At 44.9% G+C, this 19,118-nt stretch overlaps 1 protein-coding gene across 1 annotated transcript in view; it reads right to left on the bottom strand.

Annotated features, from left to right (window-relative positions):
* LOC142573206 (uncharacterized) overlaps positions 1-19,118 on the bottom strand; it is a 154,739-nt gene that overhangs the window by 1,648 nt on the left and 133,973 nt on the right. Inside the window, exon 2 of the mRNA XM_075682794.1 lies at positions 7,145-7,193. Coding sequence (XP_075538909.1) covers positions 7,145-7,193 — 49 coding nt within the window. The remainder of the gene's footprint in view (positions 1-7,144; positions 7,194-19,118) is intronic.

The raw sequence follows: 19,118 nt of genomic DNA on the forward strand, positions 1-19,118 counted from the left end.
CGTTGAACAAAAATATTTGGAAGAAATAGAGGCCTAGCGCCACCTCCCACATGAGCGGTATTGTTTATCGCGGCCGAAAACCCGTTCTAAATTGCCTGCGAGATTTGAAGTATGGCAGCCTATGCAAACCATCAAAATTTGGAGGCCTTTTTGCGCAGTGATAATCTACCTGCGAAGAAAGACAGTTTCAATTGGAATATTGCACGGTATTTACAAACTTAAATGAATCGGCTCTGAGCTTTTCGTAGTTAACAGCGCATCCCAAAACAACCGAAAAGTTGTTCTGAAATTGCTCTCGATCTGCACAACACAGTCACAAGAATCAACGCTATACATAAGACTGTATATGTGTGTGAGGCGCTGTCATACACATCTGTGAAAGCGCCGAAAAAGTCACACATGGTGTCAATGTCATACAGAGGCATACATCGTCACATGGTGCATGCACAGAGACATATGGTCAGTCTGTCGCACAATCCGGGCGGCGGCTGAGCGCCTTCGACGAACAGCAATTGAGCTGCTTGCTTGTTGTCATCCGGTTGGTTTTCCACGAGCAATGCCAGCTTTTTTCTCACGGTGCCGAGAGTCGGCTCGACCCCTGCACCGGTACGTGATTTGCCGGCTTTCCGGTTCTGTCTAAATTCGTATATTGTAAGCTGCATCTCAAACACTCTGTCGGGCGTTCATACATACATACTAGTCAAAGGAACTGTCACAAGCACGTTCCTTCTCGCTTACTGATCGCCGCCATATTGCGAGACAGAAGCATCCTATCGCTTCCTTTAGCTTTCTACTTTAAGCCCAAGCCCGGTATCCGACATGTCCGCCGTGATTGAAGCGATGTCGTGTCATGGAGTTAACCTATCAAATTGTTCCGCTTTCATTGATTTGCACTGCCCCATCACGTTTCCTTGGCATTTATTTTGCAGCGCGTAAACTCATCAGCGTTGCCTTCCATCACCGTTACAGTGGAATCACAAGGTTATGGTTATCTGATTGCGTATGTAACCGGTATAGTTGATTTCGCGCGAAATGGACATAAGCCTGGTCGAATCGGATCGTACGTACAGGCGATAGAAAATCAAGCTCACCTCAGCATATTTATTTATTTATTCAAAATACCCCCAAAGGCCCTCATTATGAGGGTATTACATGGAGGGGGGGGGGGGCAATCACAAGCACTGGTCATTAGTTAGTACATACTAAAAACAAGAGAGTGTAACAGAAGTAATAATACAGTGAAACATAGGTAATATACAAGATAATTAGGTCACAATTATTACAGAGAAAACATTAGTACATATTAGGAGAACATAAGGCAACTGCAATGAAGAACACCAACAAACATCGAAAACACTGTAAAAGTACCAAAAAAGAATAATAATACGATTAGTCGACAAGTCGTGAGCGAATTAAATGTTGAAACTTAGTCAAGTCTGGTTCCGTGGCAATGACTGATGGTAAGGCGTTCCATTCAGTTATTGTGCGAGGTAAGAACGAATATGCATAATGGGATGACTGGCAGTTAATGCGTTTGACTTTGTGTGGATGGTCACGGCATAGAACGAGAGTGAACTCGAATCCCTCGACCACCGCCTACTGTAAGATGTTATTGTTTCTCGCAGCTCCGTATTCACGAAACAAGTTCTGCGAGGAAGCAACTATAGCTCCCCAGGCGCGGTTAGCAAATTTAAGATTTGTACGACAGGCGTCGCTCCCTTGCAGGCTTGTTGGCCATACCCAGAGGCTGCGTATAGGTAGTAAACACCGAAAGGAAACCGACAGCAAAGGCGACCGACGCTCGGCTAAGCACGACGTCACCCGATGGCGGCACCAGGCGTCTGTCGCCTACCGATCGCTGTCGGTCGGCGGCGCGTATCGGCTTGGGCGGCACGTCACATACGCGCGATCAACGAACGGTTCCGGAGCGACAGCAAGGCGCCGATGAGGAGCATTGCATGGAGTAGCCGTGTACACGACGTGCATAATTGTCGCAAACAGGCTGCCTCTCTCGGCAGGATGCATATTGATGAGCGGCCGGTCGCCGTGCGCTGCACGGAAAGCAGCCGAGCGCGCGCCCGCTGGTGGCTGCATGCATGCATGTATAGCGAACGGTGGAAAACGGCCTTCAGGGCGACGACGCCGCGCCAGTCTTCGGAGCAACGTGTTGTTTTTTTTCCTACCAGCTTTTGCTTGCCTCTCGAGCGCACCTCCGGATGATGACGAGCATCGGGGCGGACGCCTGGGTTGTCGACAGTCTATGGAATACTAATGGTTCATAAATTATAATTGCGGAGAAAGGAACTCCACAGGCTCAAATGACTTTTTCATTCCTTCAACTCAGCGATTGTGAACAGCAGTTGTGGGCCCCAGACTCCTCGATACGTTGACTATCACGTAACTTTGAGGCGGCCCTTCTCTGGTATACTTGATGACAACTTTGAGTGACCTTCAGTGCCATCTGGAAAATCGCAAATCCTTGAACATTACCTCAGTCCTTCAGAATACAAAGGTCTCCTACAAGCTTAAGAAGCATGTAAATTGTCTGGGGCAGTAGTAGCACCGGCGCTGCATGCACTTTATTATTTAGAATTTGTTTCACGAACTCGCTAACCTAGCACACAGCACGTGCAGCCCAATCAATGTAGCACTGGTCCATAAAAAGAAGAGTACGACGAGGCGCGGTGCATGTACACCAACCACGCCTCGGTCAACGCCGTGGTATGATGCGCGAGATGAACTCTGCGAAAACCGTCAGCATTTGTCAGTGCAAGTATTATATGATTGCTTGCGCGTAGAGGACGTGCTGAAGCACTAATTTGCATCGTTAGTGTGGTGTACCGGTCTTCGTTGTTCTTTATCCTTTTTTTTTAAAATATGAACTGAAAGGAGATGTTAAAAATTAAATTATGGGGTTTTACGTGCCAAAACCACTTTCTGAATTGTGGAGGACTCCGCAAACTTCGACCACCTGGGGTTCTTTAACGTGCACATAAATCTAAGTACACGGGTGTTTTCGCATTTCGCCTCCGTCGAAGTGCGGCCGCCGTGGCAGGGATTCGATCCCGCGACCTCGTGCTCAGCAGCCCAACACTGTAGCCACTGAGCAACCACGGCGGGTAAAGGAGATGTTGGCACCATTATTGGCGCCGGCTACTGCTTGTCGCAGAGCAAACGAAACAAAAGCACAAAAAAGTGATATGAACTTGTGACAGTCAAATAGTGCTCACATCTGCAAAGTTATACCCACAGAAGAAAGTAGATAGGTCACTAAATGACATACACAGTTCCCTAAACGAATGAAAGTGGGTTTGTTTAGTATATTGTATGTGTGTTATTTATACTGTTTCCTTTTTATGTTATTATATATAATTTCCAGCATTAAAAAAAGAACGATAAAAGCAGCCGTGAAGTAGTGGCTAGAATGACGGTTTGAAATCAAGCAAGATCGTTGTTTCGACCTCATGCAGGTGTACCTGCTAGAATACATTTACTTCAATGTCATACTAGAACGAAAGCCTGAAGAACGAGCACGATCGGCCCCGTTTCCTGGCTCATAACTGCTGGTCATGATAAAAAAAATTAAGAAAGTGCTGGCCGTGGTCAAAAAAAGATCCCGCGATGCGTCTAGCTCAAGGCAGGACACGGCGACAAGTACTACAGCGTGCGCCAACAGCTTGGGCTGCCTATTCTTTAGCGCAGCACACATTGCTTCGGATGGAACAGTAGTTAGCCAAACCTAGTTTCAGGACTTCATAAGTCCTGAATATATCTACTGGGTGTTGCTAAGCCCGAGGTCGCGGGATCGAATCCCAGCCACGGCGGCCGCATTTCGCCCATCGAAATGCGAAAACATCCGTGCGCTTAGATATAGGTTCACGTTAAAGATCCCCAGATGGTCCAATTTTGCAGAGTTCCCCACTACGGCGTGCCTCATAATCAGATCGTGGTTTTGGCGCGTAAAACCCTATAATTTAATCTACTGGGTGTCTCTTAACATAACTCTGTAATGGCCAAACCATGACAAGGCTGTGTGAAAATTCAGAAGCACCAATCTTTAATTCCCAAAAAAGAAAATCTTTTGATTTAAAAACAAAGAGAGAAATCCATTTTCAGTAAAAGTTAATTGCCCTAACACCGCGCAAACAAACGACGACACAGAGAAAACACGAAAAACAATAGTGTTAGGAAAATGAAACCAACTAAGTCAATTCAACCTACAGTAAAAGTTATAGCCACTGCTCTAAGTTTAAGAATCATGAGCACATTTGATCTTCATATAAAGAAGCAAGTATGCATTGCAGTGGCTTTATGAACTGTACAACTTCCATATTACTGTGCGGGCAGGTCTTTCACATTTCCCACGCTGGACATCACATGCAATACGCCGCAACTGTTGTCACCAGTGGCGGATTTACGTTGCCTTGGACTTGTTTTTGTTTGTTTGTTTGTTTGTTTCTAGGCGGGGGGGGGGGAGCTCTTGGAGACATTCACTGACCTAGTTACTTAAAAAACTGCTGATGCGGTGGGCGATTGTTTACATCGATTTTACGGGTGTCTATCTTGGTGCGTCTGCTTAATTCCTGCTCAAGCCTACAGTGCGCGACACGTGACAGCGATAAGCAATCTACGAAAGCCAAACTACCAAGAACCGCCGTACAGGCTATCAATTTGCCTCGCCAAGCCTAACCCAAATAGCTTCCCGAATGTAGCGGCTACCTCGAATAAACGTGACGCATGTTATACTTATGGGCGTGAGTGGCCATTTCACGCGTCAAAATTAGTTCGTTCACTGCGTGTTTGAGATGCTGTGGTGCATTTGCGACGTTTCTTTTTTTCTTTACTTTGTTCATATTAACGGCGTCGCTTTGAACGTGCAAAGAGCCACAAAAAAAAAAAAAGATAGCGCTGCAAAGAACTGAAATTGATGTTTACAAAATGCACTCCAAAAATACTAATAACACAGCGGCTGTAATCAATAACATAATTAGTTAATAATTACTAATTACTTTACACTGGAGGACACACGCTCCTGCATGGATGTTGCCATTCTTCAGGCGACTGCTAACATATTGGTTGTTTTTCTTTAGTTTGAACAGACGTATTCTAACTATCGCATGGCGCACATAGCGCAATTTGGCCTGTTTGGGTGAATTAGTTGGACCGAGAAGTCAATTTGTCGTGCAAGTAATATCCGCCGCTTTAGCTAATCCATACGAAGAGTTCGAACCACGCTCGTTACATGCTCCACGCACGCGGTATTAAAAAAAAAGACGAAAAACATGTTCGAACCACACACACAGAGACGCACACGCATAGACACATTGGTGCTTTATACTGATGCGTCAAAGTAAAAGGTTACCGTAACGACTGTGTCAGACGCCTATGTGAAGAAACGTTTGCTAAACTGTTCTTCGCATGGCGCCGTGTCGGTAGGTTCGTGTTGGGGTCAATACCACACAGGTGCCGCAGTTGTTTCGGACACAAATGATTCAGACACAGCAAACGTGTTTGGGTGACGGTCAGCAGCGAAAAAAGATAGACGGACTTTGTGTAATTCCCGCCCATGCATAGATGCGTCGCTGCTTGTCGTAATTATAGCCTAAAGTTAACTCGAATCCAGCTGTAGCTAACAACATACTGCATTTATTGTTTCTGCGAAGCCGGAATAGACACATAAGGGCATTTTTATATCGTTAAATGCTTATAAGGAGATGTTGGATTTTTTAGGTGGCGTATGCATTTCGTCCCACGCTTGAGCGAAGAGCGCTAATTAGCCGATGACACTTTCAAACGACACCTCCTTTCAGACATGCGGCTTACAAACCCGACTGCCCACGATGGGATAGTGCAAAGGGGAGGCTGTGCAACAATGTAACTACACAACACTGCTAGCCGCACACGACTTAGTAAGGATGCCAGGCCCATGTTCAACCAAAACGTTGCAATGAAATGCAGCTGCGCGTTTTACGATCTTTGTGGAAAATAGCGAAATAATGAACGCTATTAAGATCATCACGTCTCTTCTCACGCGTGCCACATGGATGTTTAAAGCACATAAGTCTCTAGCGTATGGTTATGTGCAATAATGTAATTATGCGTAAGAGCCCTCATTTTGGGAAGGCGGTGAGCTTTCGAAAGTTGCCTTTCATTGCAGCACCATCTTAAAAATCATAAGTGGAACTAACTAACTAACTAACTAAGTAACTAACTAACTAACTAACTAACTAACTAACTAACTAACTAACTAACTAACTAACTAACTAACTAACTAACTAACTAACTAACTAACTAACTAACTAACTAACTAACTAACTAACTAACTAACTAACTGGAAAAACCTATACTTTGACGGACCGAGTACATTCATAACTTTAGTAATAAAACAGGCAGTCGCTCTGATATAATATATGCCTACGTAATATACGTAAAAACACGAAATTTTCCCCTGTCGAGTGTGTTTCACGGATGTTTCCATCATTATTATTAAAAGAAGAAAATTTGCTTTCCTAACGCGTACATTCCCTCTGTGTAACTGACCTGCAACAAAAAATATGCCCTCACTCACAGCATATTTCCTAAAGTATAGGTGAGACGATCCCGCTGAAACACTCCTTGCATTGGCAGCGCACTCTTCCTTGGCGCACTAGTGAGGTGCTTGCAATGATGACAATATTACAAGGCGAGATTAAGATTCAGCTAGCTTTATAGTGTCCTGCGCAATAATTTACTTTACTTTAACCCAGAAAAGTCATTGTACCAGCGCTTTCGTGAAGTCATTCTGGTGTCGTTAGAAAAAAGCATTCTAGCTGCCTTTTTAGGGAATTGGTGTTGGTTAGTCTGAAAAACACATAGGATATATACTTTAATAGCAGCCATATATGAAGCAGTAGGAGGAGAGCCAAGAGGTTCCAACACTGGCTCCGCTGTTTTCATCGCCGATACGTGCAGGGTTGAGTCACGCGCACCCGACCGTTCTGCTACCTAAAAGAAGCAATGAGACAGTCGGATAGCACTTTGTGCCGAAGATAAAAGAGCACCTCTCTCCTCCTCCTTTTACTCCCAAGCTCTCTTCTTATCCCACGTCGCCCCGTTTTTGTGCTATGGCGGAAAAAGAAAAAGGCAGCAAGGAAGAAGCACTTACCAGCGTGACACATAGCCAAGTGCAGGAGAGTCGGCTACTGTTTCTGCGTCTGCGAAACGAATCACAGAGGGCGAACGTAAGGGAGTAGAAACACATAAAGTGATTTAGTTACGAAAATATCGCAGCAAATGGGGACGACAGCAGTACAGGCATAGTAGATCCATGATACATTTACTGGAATATTTCTCATTCGGAATCCATCTCTTTCTTCCGCGTCCTTTAGTATCGGCGAGGCTTTGATTTGGAGAGCGGCGCTTCTGCGAGAACAAATCGCAGTACTTGACATCATTTCATTGTTCGAGCTCTCTCTTTTCTCAGAAAATGTTTGATAACACTTGGTTAAACAATAAAAAGAACACTTGCTACAAAGGAATCCTTGACAGAGCGAGGCCGGAGGGCAGAATTTTCTCGAAAAAAAAAAAGAAACTTGTAACACTTTCGAATCAAGCTGTCTACTCCGACGATTTTGACGCCAGGAAGAACGCTTCGCAAACGTACAACGTGCTTCACGTCCACGCCTATTTCGACGGCAGAGAGAGAGAGAGAGAGAGAGAGAGAGAATATAGGAAGGCAAGGATGTTAACCAGTCAATAACATCCCTGGATAATGGGAAAGCTGAAATAACGCAGGCGGGTAAAAGCAGATTGTTGCTAGCTTATATTAGCGTACCTTTAGCTCACCCAATTTCTTTTTACTTAAACCTGCAAGGAAATCCCAACTTGCTTGCCTAACGACATGCTGTTTAGACGACGCGCTAACCCGACCGTGTTGAATCCATAAAATATGCTCGGTTACCTAGAAAATTAATTAAATTAAAAGCTGGAAGTGTTCCTGCTGCCTCTATGGTCCATATTAGACTACAGAGTTCATAATAGACTACGAATCGTTCACTGACCGTACTCGTTTGTCATGTGGCAGTTCTGTTACGGCTGTGTTCCGGTGTACTGACGACGCATTGCTCTGAGTAGATCCTGCGTCACCGCTGTGCATCACAGCGTGGGTAACGGCGATTTCTTTTGAATCTCTTTCGACAGTAATGCAAGTCGTTTTGAGTTTAGATTACGCGTTGAACGACGACACTTGTAGAGAACGGCGTTCAACTTCATCAGTTTCTATTGCCACCCGTGGGTGCGTGAGGAATGCCATACGGGATCTAGCTTGGGATCTTGGATTTAAGGCTACAGGCGAGTCACGCCGATTCTTCTACCTTCCTGCCCACTGTCCTGAAAATTCTCGCCCTCTCTCTTTCTCGAAAACGAAGACTTAGTATATTCGATGCGGGTTAGGTTCAAGTACCAGATACACAACACCGTACAAACACCATTGCACTCCGAAGAGACACGGAATATATGTCACAGTGGCCATTACCTTAACATAATAACATGCGCATATTTGACTAAGCCACACGCGTTTTTTTAAATAACTGAGTTGGTAGAAGAGGTGATGCTGGCTTTTCCTCGCTCAGCCAAACAATGCGTACCAAGCTTAAGTAGCTAGGCTCAAAAAAGCACGCGAACAATGCATAATATTAAAATAAAATCTCAATAAAAGTCGCAACGCGCTAACGCTATAGTTCACAAAAAGCCCAAATTGCCCATTGCGAGTCGCAGTCACAACAAACAATTTGCACAGCAAAGATTGACAGAGAGTAAAAATGAAGTGAAGACAAAAATGCAGCGGTCGCTCACTGTTCACATCTTGCTAAGTAAGCACGGTATATACGATATTATATACACGAGGGTAAAACACGAGCTGTATTAAGATGAAGAACATTTTAGGCCCACTTTATGACTACTTCTTGAGCGCGCAATTGCAACCAGCGTTAAAAGATTTTGAAGCAGCGCGAAATAGGCTGAACGGGGAGCTGAGAAAATGAAAATCGCGTACTACGCGAGGATTTTTCTCAGCACGTATTTTCGAAAGGCAGCCAGATATGTGCTGCCTGGAAAGTAATAGGCAAAGGGTGTCTGGAAAGTAATTTTGCAGTGAGGGAATAAACAAAGATGTGATGACAGTTGTGAATGCCATCGCAGTTTCGCGTGCTATATGAGAGCGCACAAGCTTGTAGTTCATATGATAAGTTCTGCGGGGTGCACCTTAAAAGGATGGGTGTACGGCAACAATCCTCGCACACTACAGGAGTTACAGACAGCCATTACCCAGCACAATGCACCGACAACTCCAGCGATACTCCACCGAGTCTTCAACAATATTAATTCAGCGTCGTGTGCTGACATGTCCTTAAGCCGATGGGACACATTTTCACCATGTCCTGCAGTGACAACTTTACTGCCGCAAGTAAAACTTCAAATTTTAATATCACCATTTTCACTGCACAGTTACTTTTTCGACAAATTTTATAGGGTACTAGGTCACAGAAATAAACGTGCCTGCCCCTATAAAATAAATTGCAAGGCTACGAAATTTACTGTTCGCGATCTTGCTGATAATTTTAACAGAGATTTCAATAATATCGACCTGCCAGCAAGCGCTGTCTGCTCATGCAGAATAATTTATCTAGCAGCTAAGTTGAGAGCCTCTTTATCGCACCGGCAGATGATTTCAGAATTTTGATAAATCTAAATAATGGTAAATATTAAGTTGCCGATGATTTATGAACGAAGATGTGTGTAAGACTATTTGCTGCCTTAGACTATTACATCGAACCTTGCTTTATAATGGGGATTTTTCCCTAGTACTATGGAAAGAACAACAGTAACTGGGCTGCGTAAAGATGACACAAATTTAGTGACGAGCTAGATAAAAAATATATACTGCTCATATTTATCTAAAGAATTTGAAACTGATTTTCTGGCAAGTGACAATTTTTTTCACCTTTAATAAAAGTTCGATTATTTTCTTTGTTTCCCGGAGCGACAGTAAACTATAACGGAATTGCTTACGCTAGAAGAAAAGATGTACTTCAAAGCGTTGCTAAAAGTTTATACTTTGAGTTCATACATTTCCCCTTTGATCGCACGACAATAATAGAGTAACTGTTGAAATAGGGCATTCGCTGTGTGCTGCCAAGAAATGGTGAAATCCTACTTACGCAGAAAATGCAGTTTATCTGCATCGAGTGTTATCAATGATTTCTTCTTTCTGTATGAGGTGCAGTACCACAAGTCAGCGTATTTAGATCGTTGTTTTTTAATGTTCGCATAAACGACATACTATATAGATAAGACAACAACGTTTATTCTGCTGTATATGCAGATGACATGGGTATTTTGATGTCTGGATGAAATGCTAACGGTTTTGATTAAGTATGAGTCATTATACTTTATATATATATATATATAATATAGGGGATATAAGTCATAAGGAAAATGCAGGGAGGTTAACCAGGTTGAGCATGGTGGGCTACCCTGCACTGGGGAAGGGAAAATTGGATTCAAAGAGAAGTAAGAAAGAAGTTCATAGTTTGCACTTTTACATACACATCCAATCATCGCTGAATCACTTATAGGCGGTTATACAGGCTGGTGCATTTAAAGAAACGCACCAGCGCCTTTGTGGCCTTGCAGATAGCAGACGCACGAGACCACATGCCCAGTATCTTCTCTGTAAAGGCCCTGTCGTCTAAGTGCTCCAAAGCTGCCCGAAGGGCACTCCTCTCATCTTCGTGTGGGGGGCAGTCACACAGGAGATGTTTGGTCGTTTCTTCGACACCACATGTGCTACAAATGGGACTGTCCGCCATTCCAATTAGGAATGAGTAGGCGTTTGTGAAAGAAACACCTACTCGCAAGCGGCACAGTAACGTTTCTTTCCGTCGGTTACAACTAGGTAAAAGTTGCAATGTCATATGCGGTTCCATGGCACATAGGAGTCGGTTGGTGAACTCCGTTATGTTCCATTTCCTTACTGTAATAATATGGGCAAGACCGCTGAGGTGCCACGCTGCATCCGTTGTCAACAATGGTATCGAGCTGCTTTCACATACATCATGTGCTTCAAGGGCAGCTTTGTCTGCACTTTCATTACCAGTAATGTTGTAGTGCCCAGGTAGCCACTGAAGTACAATGTCGTGGCCTCTGTCCACCGCTTGGTGGTAGCGTAATCGTATCTCTGCTACCGATTGTTCATGTGGGCTGCGGCGCAGAGATGATAAGAGTGATTACAGGGCTGCCTTTGAGTCACAGAATATAGCCCACTGATTTGGCGACTGTTGCGGGACGTATAGCACCACCCTACAGAGGGCGGAAAGTTCGTACGCTGTGGATGTTGTGACGTGGCTGATCTTTAGCTTCTTGCAGATTGACATCGACGGAATGGCGCACCAGTAGAGCGGGTTAGAGTCGAAGAGCCATCGGTGTGAATGTGAACTCTATTAGAGGAGTATGAATCATACAGTAGATGTAGAACGGCTTGATTCAGGGTACAACTAGGCAAGTTGGACTTCTTTGCAACTCCTGGAATGAAAAGCCGCAGCACTTGTGGCTTCCGGAGACACCACAAAGGAGAAGGTGTGAAATCGGATGAAGGAAAGGATCGGTACGAGGCTACAATGCCCGAAAATGTTACATCTGGTCTATTTCCGAGAGGGAAGCAAGGAGTTGAGACAGTAGTCGGGAAAGGTGACGAAGATGATTTCTAAGGGTGTCTGTGGCGATATACGTACAGATGGGATGTTTAATAGTGATGGCAGTTGCGGTTGTTGAAGCGCATCGCGGTAGACCCAGACAGGTTCTAAGCGCTTCAGCTTGCATGCTTTCAAGCACTCTGAGATTTGTTCTCCGGGTGCTTGACAGCACCGGAGTGTAGTAACGCAAGAACCCCATGAAGAGCGTTTTGTACAATTGAAGCATAGAGCACACCGACGGTCCCCATAATTTCCGAACGATGGCTTTGAAAAGGTGAGTGATCGAGAGGAGTTTTTTCCTTAGGCCGGATACGAGGGGGCTCCAGGAGAGGTCGTGGTCGACAATAATCCCTAAAAATCGATGGGTTCTCTTGTACAAGACAGAGTGGCCATTAATAGACACCGGGTATCCAGTCATCCATTTTCACGTGAAAGCTACTAATGTGCATTTTGTGGTTGAAACTCCAAGGCCTTGTCTCTGAAAATAAGTAAATGTTATCTTTGTAGCCTTTTGTAACCTTGCGTGAACTTCGGGCAAGTTACTCCTGAAGCCCAGATGCAGATGTCATATGAGTAAATTGACAGACTGACCGACTTTGGCAGGGATTCCACCAGCCCAATCAGAGCCAGGTTGAACAAAACCGGGCTCAAAACGGCTGGTTGGTTGGTAGTTTGACCATCCTCAGTGAATACAAAGAAGCTCCTTTGGATCAGGTAGCTCCGAATCCACCGAAAAGTGCGCCCTCCGATTCCAGCAGCCACGAGCGCGCCAAGAATGGCTTCGTGAGAAACATTGTTATAAGCGCCCCTCACATCTAAAATAGCGCTACAGAGAGGCGTTTGGATGATTTCTGTTGTTGAATCGAAGACACAAGATCAATGACGTTGTCGAACGACGAATGGCCATGTCATAAACCTGTCATCGTGTCTCAATAAAAATTGTAATGTTCAACAAATTACTCGAGGCGCGTGAGGGTCATCATTTCCATCAACTTGCCAACACAGCTGACGAGAGCAATAGGTCGATATGATGTCATCAGTAATACTGGGATGAGGTGGCTACGCTTCCAATCAGAGGGAACAACATCTTCACTCCATGAGACGTTGAAATGACGCAGCAGGGTCTCTCGTGCTTCACGGTCAAGGTGTCGGAGAGCAGTGTACGTGATGTCGGTTCCAGGCGAAGAGGAACGCCTGCAAGTTGCTAGAGCAGCCTCCAGTTCTTCCATGGAGAAAAGTTCGTCCATTGCCGAAACTTGCGTGAAGGGATCTTCGTACAATTCAAGATCCTTTAGTAGCACTCTGTCACCTGCAATTGCCTAACAAAAGTCTTCTCCAACATCCACTTATCGACAGCCTTGGTGGGGAGCCAGTGCCTTAAAAGGGTTGCATTGCTAAGGAAAAGAGCGAAGGCCCTGGAGAGTTAGCCATGTTCGTTGGACCCACGTACTTTGTGTGATATTCAAATGGTCAAGGTAAACTTGAAGCTGCATAGATATGACGGTGAAGGTATTAGATGTGCAGATAACCTCAATATATATTTGCCTGGACTGAATGGAGAGGTTTTGCCTGAAGAATAACATTATACTCGATAAGATTTTCACATATTTCCAGGCAAAAATTGCATATTAACTCCTGCGAAAGCAAAAATCACGATTTTTCGAGCAAGCAATAAGCCACGTGAAGTGCTCTACGCTATAAAATATGCTAATACTGACATTGAGAGGAGAAATGAACGAAATATATTAGGAGTTCGTTATACATACGTTGAGCTGGGATATTCACATTAATAATGCATGTAAAAGCTTTCAGTTGATTGTGGGACATTGTCGCGCAGTGGATCATTAATACCGAAACGTATTAAACTTTAAATATATCGAACATTGCTTGCGTCTCATATTCATTATTGCTGTTTAGTTAATGCAACCACGATCTAAACGAGTGCGAGGAAAATTTCTCACAATACATAACAGCGTCACCTGTCACATTTTTGACTTATTATTTCTCTCACCAATAGAACATTTGGTTCATGCACACGGCATCTCAACAGTAAGTAATATGAATGAATACCACATCTTGAAGTCCTTATATTAATCAGGCAATATAATTGAAGATTACTTGTCAACTACCCAAGCGCTAATAATGCCTCTACGTTCACTTGTCATAATGACACTTGGCAGATTACCACCCTTGCTTTAGAACTGAATGCAAACTACAGTCATTAGAATGTAAAATTCCATATACACTAAACAAATATGCCCAAACAACCCGATATAGGCCGCGTCCGTATAAAGGACACTTTGTTAGCACTTACAGCCTTTTCTTATTTGTTATATTTCTTATTATCAGTATTAACTGTATATTTGGCTTGTAACATTACATTGCAGTAATGTTCTTGGAATATCAGTGTGTCAATTTCTGGTGGCTTTATTACGTAAACTTAAAGCCTCGAGGAGTACGTATGCACGTTGCACTTTTGTGCTTTGCATATCTACTTTGTACATTAAAAGTCGTCCTCAATAGTTGGCGGCGCGCGAGTCGCGCGAGAAAGCTCGAATTCCTCTCACTTCGGGCATGCAGCCTCTGAATTAATGTAACCCTGTGTTGGTCGCATGCACTAGTACAGGCTGCGCAATGTGCCTAGGCTCCTTGGAAAAATCAGTCTTCCCGCAGATACCTTGCGCCATAAACTTCTAGTGCCGACAATACACGCTATTCAGTGAATCATGAGGTGTTAATCCAGTCATATAGTTTTGTTTTATATTGTTACGCGAACGAAGGATTGAGAACTGGAGACTATTTACAAAGTATATTTACAAAGACAGGACTATTACAAAGAATATCAATATGTTGCAATCAAACTGCCAAGGAGAGCTTTCGTGATGCGCTGTGAAGCAGCGTTCGGCAGATTTTAACCAGGACCTCTTGTCAGCGATCTACCGAATCGGACAAGCGGCTGCAGCCTGAACAGATGTTTATAGTGCTGCAAGTGCTACTGTGTTGTGCGGGGACAGTGACCGACTGTGATTGTATGTCTATGCTCCTTTCTTTCTTTATCTCTACTTTGTTATCACTTTACTTCCCCCTCCCCTCTCTCCCCAGCGTAGGGTAGCAAACCGGAGCTTCCCCTCTGGTTAACCTCCCTTCATTTCCCCTTTCCTCTGTCTCTCCCCCCATTTTCTTAAAAGTAAATTATTCGAACCCTAATGGCGGCACGCCACAAACCCCGCGGTATAACATGCCAAGAGAAAGTGTTGCGCGATAACGCAGTGGTGAGCGCGTGCGGCTCTCAGCTGCTCATTGTCACAGTGGCTTGAGTTGAATCCCCACTGGCGGCAGCAGTTAGGTGAAGTCGTTTTTGTTGGTCATTTGGTGAGGGTGGTGATGTGGCTTAGCAACGGTGGCTGTGCAAAACGAGCTTCCAGCCCTTAAATGCTATGACACTTTACTAAGTTGTGAATATACTAACAACCGCAAGCAGGTCGCATCTACCGTTGCTATCTTCGGCAGGTCGTTATCGAGCACTCAGAGCGCCATGACACGCTAGAGCGCTCTGGTTCCCTTTGTGCGATCGGATCCAGCGTTTCCGTCACTCTAGGCGTGTTCGGCTGACGCGCTGCATGCCTCTGGCTGGTACGAAGAGTGGCTCCAGATCTGGCTGCTCCGAGGCGGAGCCTTGGAGCAATCAGTTCAAGATACCATTAGTGGGATTGCTGTCAGCACGCGCCTGTCTGTTACTATATATTACCGCGTGAAGCAGCGCGCAGTACACGACACAAAGAAGCAGAATAAACGGACAAGACACCCGCTGCACACACAACAACGTTTTATTTCGAAAACGCAGTGTTAATAAACATAGACATCAGCGCACCGTTATGCGAAAATGAATTACACTATTTAACAAAAGAAACGGAACAAAACATTCTAGTTTGAACATTATCTTACCACGTTTCCTGCTGGCATTCCAAAAATGACGAGTCGCTCTCATTTAGCATGACAGACGTCTCTCTTCGTTTTGCGATATGAAATGCCTCGATGATTTCACTGGTTAAATCACTTCTGGTTAGCTGAATGGTTAGCTGAACAAGAGTGTTTTGTTCCTTTTCTTTTGTTAAACAGTGCCATTCATTGTCGCACGGCGGTGCGCTGGTTTGCATGTATATTAACTCTTTTCAAAAATAAAACGTAGTTGCGAGTGCGGCGGTTGTCTCGTATATTTATTCTGCTTCTTTGTATCATGTAGTAATGCGCTGCCTCAGAAGTTATTATGACTGGTCACCAACTCGCCTAGAGAGAGAGAGAGAGAGAGAGAGAGAGAGAGAGAGAGAGAGAGAGAGAGAGAGATAAGGGAGGAAGGAAAGGCAGAGAGGTTAACCAGACTTCGTCGAGTTTGCTACCCTACACGTGGGGAGGAGAATGAGGGAGTGAAAGAAGGATAGATAGATAGATAGATAGATAGATAGATAGATAGATAGATAGATAGATAGATAGATAGATAGATAGATAGATAGATAGATAGATAGATAGAGGACGTGAATCTTGATCGCACTTTCACCTGCACTAAGCGAGGTGCAGCATGTCTACAGTCGAGCACTGTAATCTGTCGCCTTCAGGCGCTGAAGACTCACTCGAATGGCTTTATGGGCTAATGAATTGTGAGGCCAGGCTCCCAGGACCTTTGCTTCTGTAAATGGCCTATCGTCCAGTCTGTTCAATGCACACTAGAGAGTCTGGCGTTGTCTATTGAAGCGAGAACAGTGGCACAGAAGATGATTGATGGACTCTTCACACTTAGACTTGGCGCACATGGATGAGTTCGCCATTCCAATAGGATAGTTGTAGCAGTTAATGAATGCTACTTCTACCCACAGTCGACACAGCAGTGTTGCGTCACGTCGTGGAAGGTTCGATGGTTATTTCAGTTTTAGTGATGGGTCGAGGCTGTATAATCAATGGTTAGAGTTTCGCGGAGTGTGCCAGTAACTCAACGTGATGATCACATGTCCCGCCGATCATTGTATTGTGTGATGCCTAGTTCTTCTATAACATTTGTTCATTTCTTTATATAGCCCAGTTTATTACACACGATGTAATTTTCCGATGTGCCCTTACGTGCCACTATATAATTGTTGGTGTCATTAATATCACTAAGCTGTGCGGCAATGCCGTCCTCATTTTTATTTTTTTACGCATACGCATTTATAGTACAGTTTTAGAACAGAAGCGACCTAATTATTTCTCTACAAAAAAAAAAGAAACCTCGATGCTGGTAAGCAAAAAAGAAAAAGAAAAAAAAGAGGGCCTCATTAAATTAACTGGGTTTCAAATGCCACTACACCAGGGCGATTACTATCTATGGCTGGTAAACTGGCTACTTGTGCTTGTCGTATGCACCACCTCGTTTGCGTAGTAAATGCAACTGCCTGCGCCGTTTCTAACTGCCATTGCTAGAATCTTAGTTAACTTTGTGAGAGGCAGTTACTAGCCTTAGGTTAGTAAGTGAGGTTAGTAACTGACGCGGCCTTTTTTCTAAGAGTGTAGTTCTTTACCAGCCTTTGTTATTGACAGTTAGCAGTAGCTGGGAATCACATTTTTGACATGCTACTGAATGTTTCAAACATCCTTTGGCAGCGCATACGAGGCCTCAAGCCACTGTAAAAAAAAATACTAGACTGAGCCGCCTACCTTTCGACTGTTTCCTTTCACGAGATGCAGGCTACGCACCACAATCTTAGGAATTTAGAAAAGGACACCTGCACCTGCCCCTACTTTTATATATATTTTTTTGCAAATTGTGGTGAAGTGGTCCTAGCGACGCATCGAAAATAACGACGAAGTGGCGTCAAAGATAGGGCAAGCACGTGCACTATAGGCGCGTGCACCGTTCACAACAAGGACGACGCCTCGCTGCTCGTGCGCAAGTGGCGTGGATAAAAAAAAAACAGGAAAATGATTAGAAATAAACAGGTGCCACAGAAAAAAGGGCCCAGCGAGACAGCGAAGAGCACGTGGATCAAGCGGTCTACGAAGGAATGCGAAGAGATCACGTCGGCAGAGGCAGACGGAACTGAGAAGACGAACAGGGGAGACGCGTTGGCTTGGTCGGGCGTCAACGCTCGGGAGTCCAACAACTGTCGGAGAGACCCGGTCGAGCGTCAACGCACGAGCGGACCTCGAAGCGACACGTCGCCCGCTCCCTTCGCCCAAGAGACCGACAAGAGCTAGTCTGCGAGAGCCCACCTGCCGTCTCTCCTCGAACAATTCTTCAAGCGACGCACCACGCCAGCTTCGTGGGACGCCAGCCAAACTGCGAGCGCGCTGGGGCACAGCTTATAAGGCAGCGCTTGGTCTACCGGTCTGCACCAGCACGAGCCTCTTTGAGGCTATGGGTATTAGGAACAATTTTGAGGAACTCGTGGCTGTAACACTGATCGCAACAACGAAAAAGGCTCAATGCCACGGAGCAAGGCCGAACACTTCTCTGTCGACTAGGGTACCCACTCAGACGGACACATTGTAACGACCAAAAAGAAATTCTTCCACCGGACATATGAGCTCAGATCTCTGTTTATCAAATCTCCAAAAACTTGAGCGAAAAATGTTACAGACAACGGCGCTTTGCACGGTCCAGGACACTCGAACGCAGGTTTGGTAGAAATCCAGAGGTTTAATAAACGGATGCATGCAAATTGGGTAATGAAACTTTCACAGTGGTAGCCACAAACGCACAAACTACTATTTCCTCAACTCAGAACAGAGCCAGTGGGCACACAAGAGCTTACCGCGGTGGCTCTGGCTATACGTGACGCTGAAAACAGAGCACGTTCTGCTTTAATACTAACCTACTCGCAATCCGCATGTCGTCTTTTTATGACAAGCGATATTTCCCAAACTCGCAATGAAAATTCTAGGACGAAATCTCGTGCAACACCACGCATTTACATGGTGTCCAGCGCACGTCGGACTGACAGGGAACGAGAGGGCGAACTGCCTCTCTCGAGAATATAGCATCCAAGCGACTGAACGGCACTCTCTTAGAATCCTCGATCACAACAAAAGATATCTTGGAGGCACAGAGACGAGGACAGCAACGGTATAGTTTTCCAGACCCATCCTTGGACTCAGCCCAAACGCGGGACTGGAGCAGACTACGAACACGTACCTACCCACACCTACTCCTACTACACGACACACCCCACCCGGTAACCCGAACACTTGCCCGTTGTGCGGGGGAGGCCATCTCTTGACCATATTGCATGGTCGTACTAGAGTCGGCCACTAGAATTTCAATCACCCCTTTGGGGCAAAAGTCTAACAGCAGGCAGTGGGTGATGCGGCTCGCCAGCACGGCGCGGGAGGACCAATCGGCCTTTCTCGACCAAGCCCGGC

This window comes from Dermacentor variabilis, chromosome 1 (assembly GCF_050947875.1).
Source record: "Dermacentor variabilis isolate Ectoservices chromosome 1, ASM5094787v1, whole genome shotgun sequence".
Lineage (NCBI taxonomy): Eukaryota > Metazoa > Arthropoda > Arachnida > Ixodida > Ixodidae > Dermacentor > Dermacentor variabilis.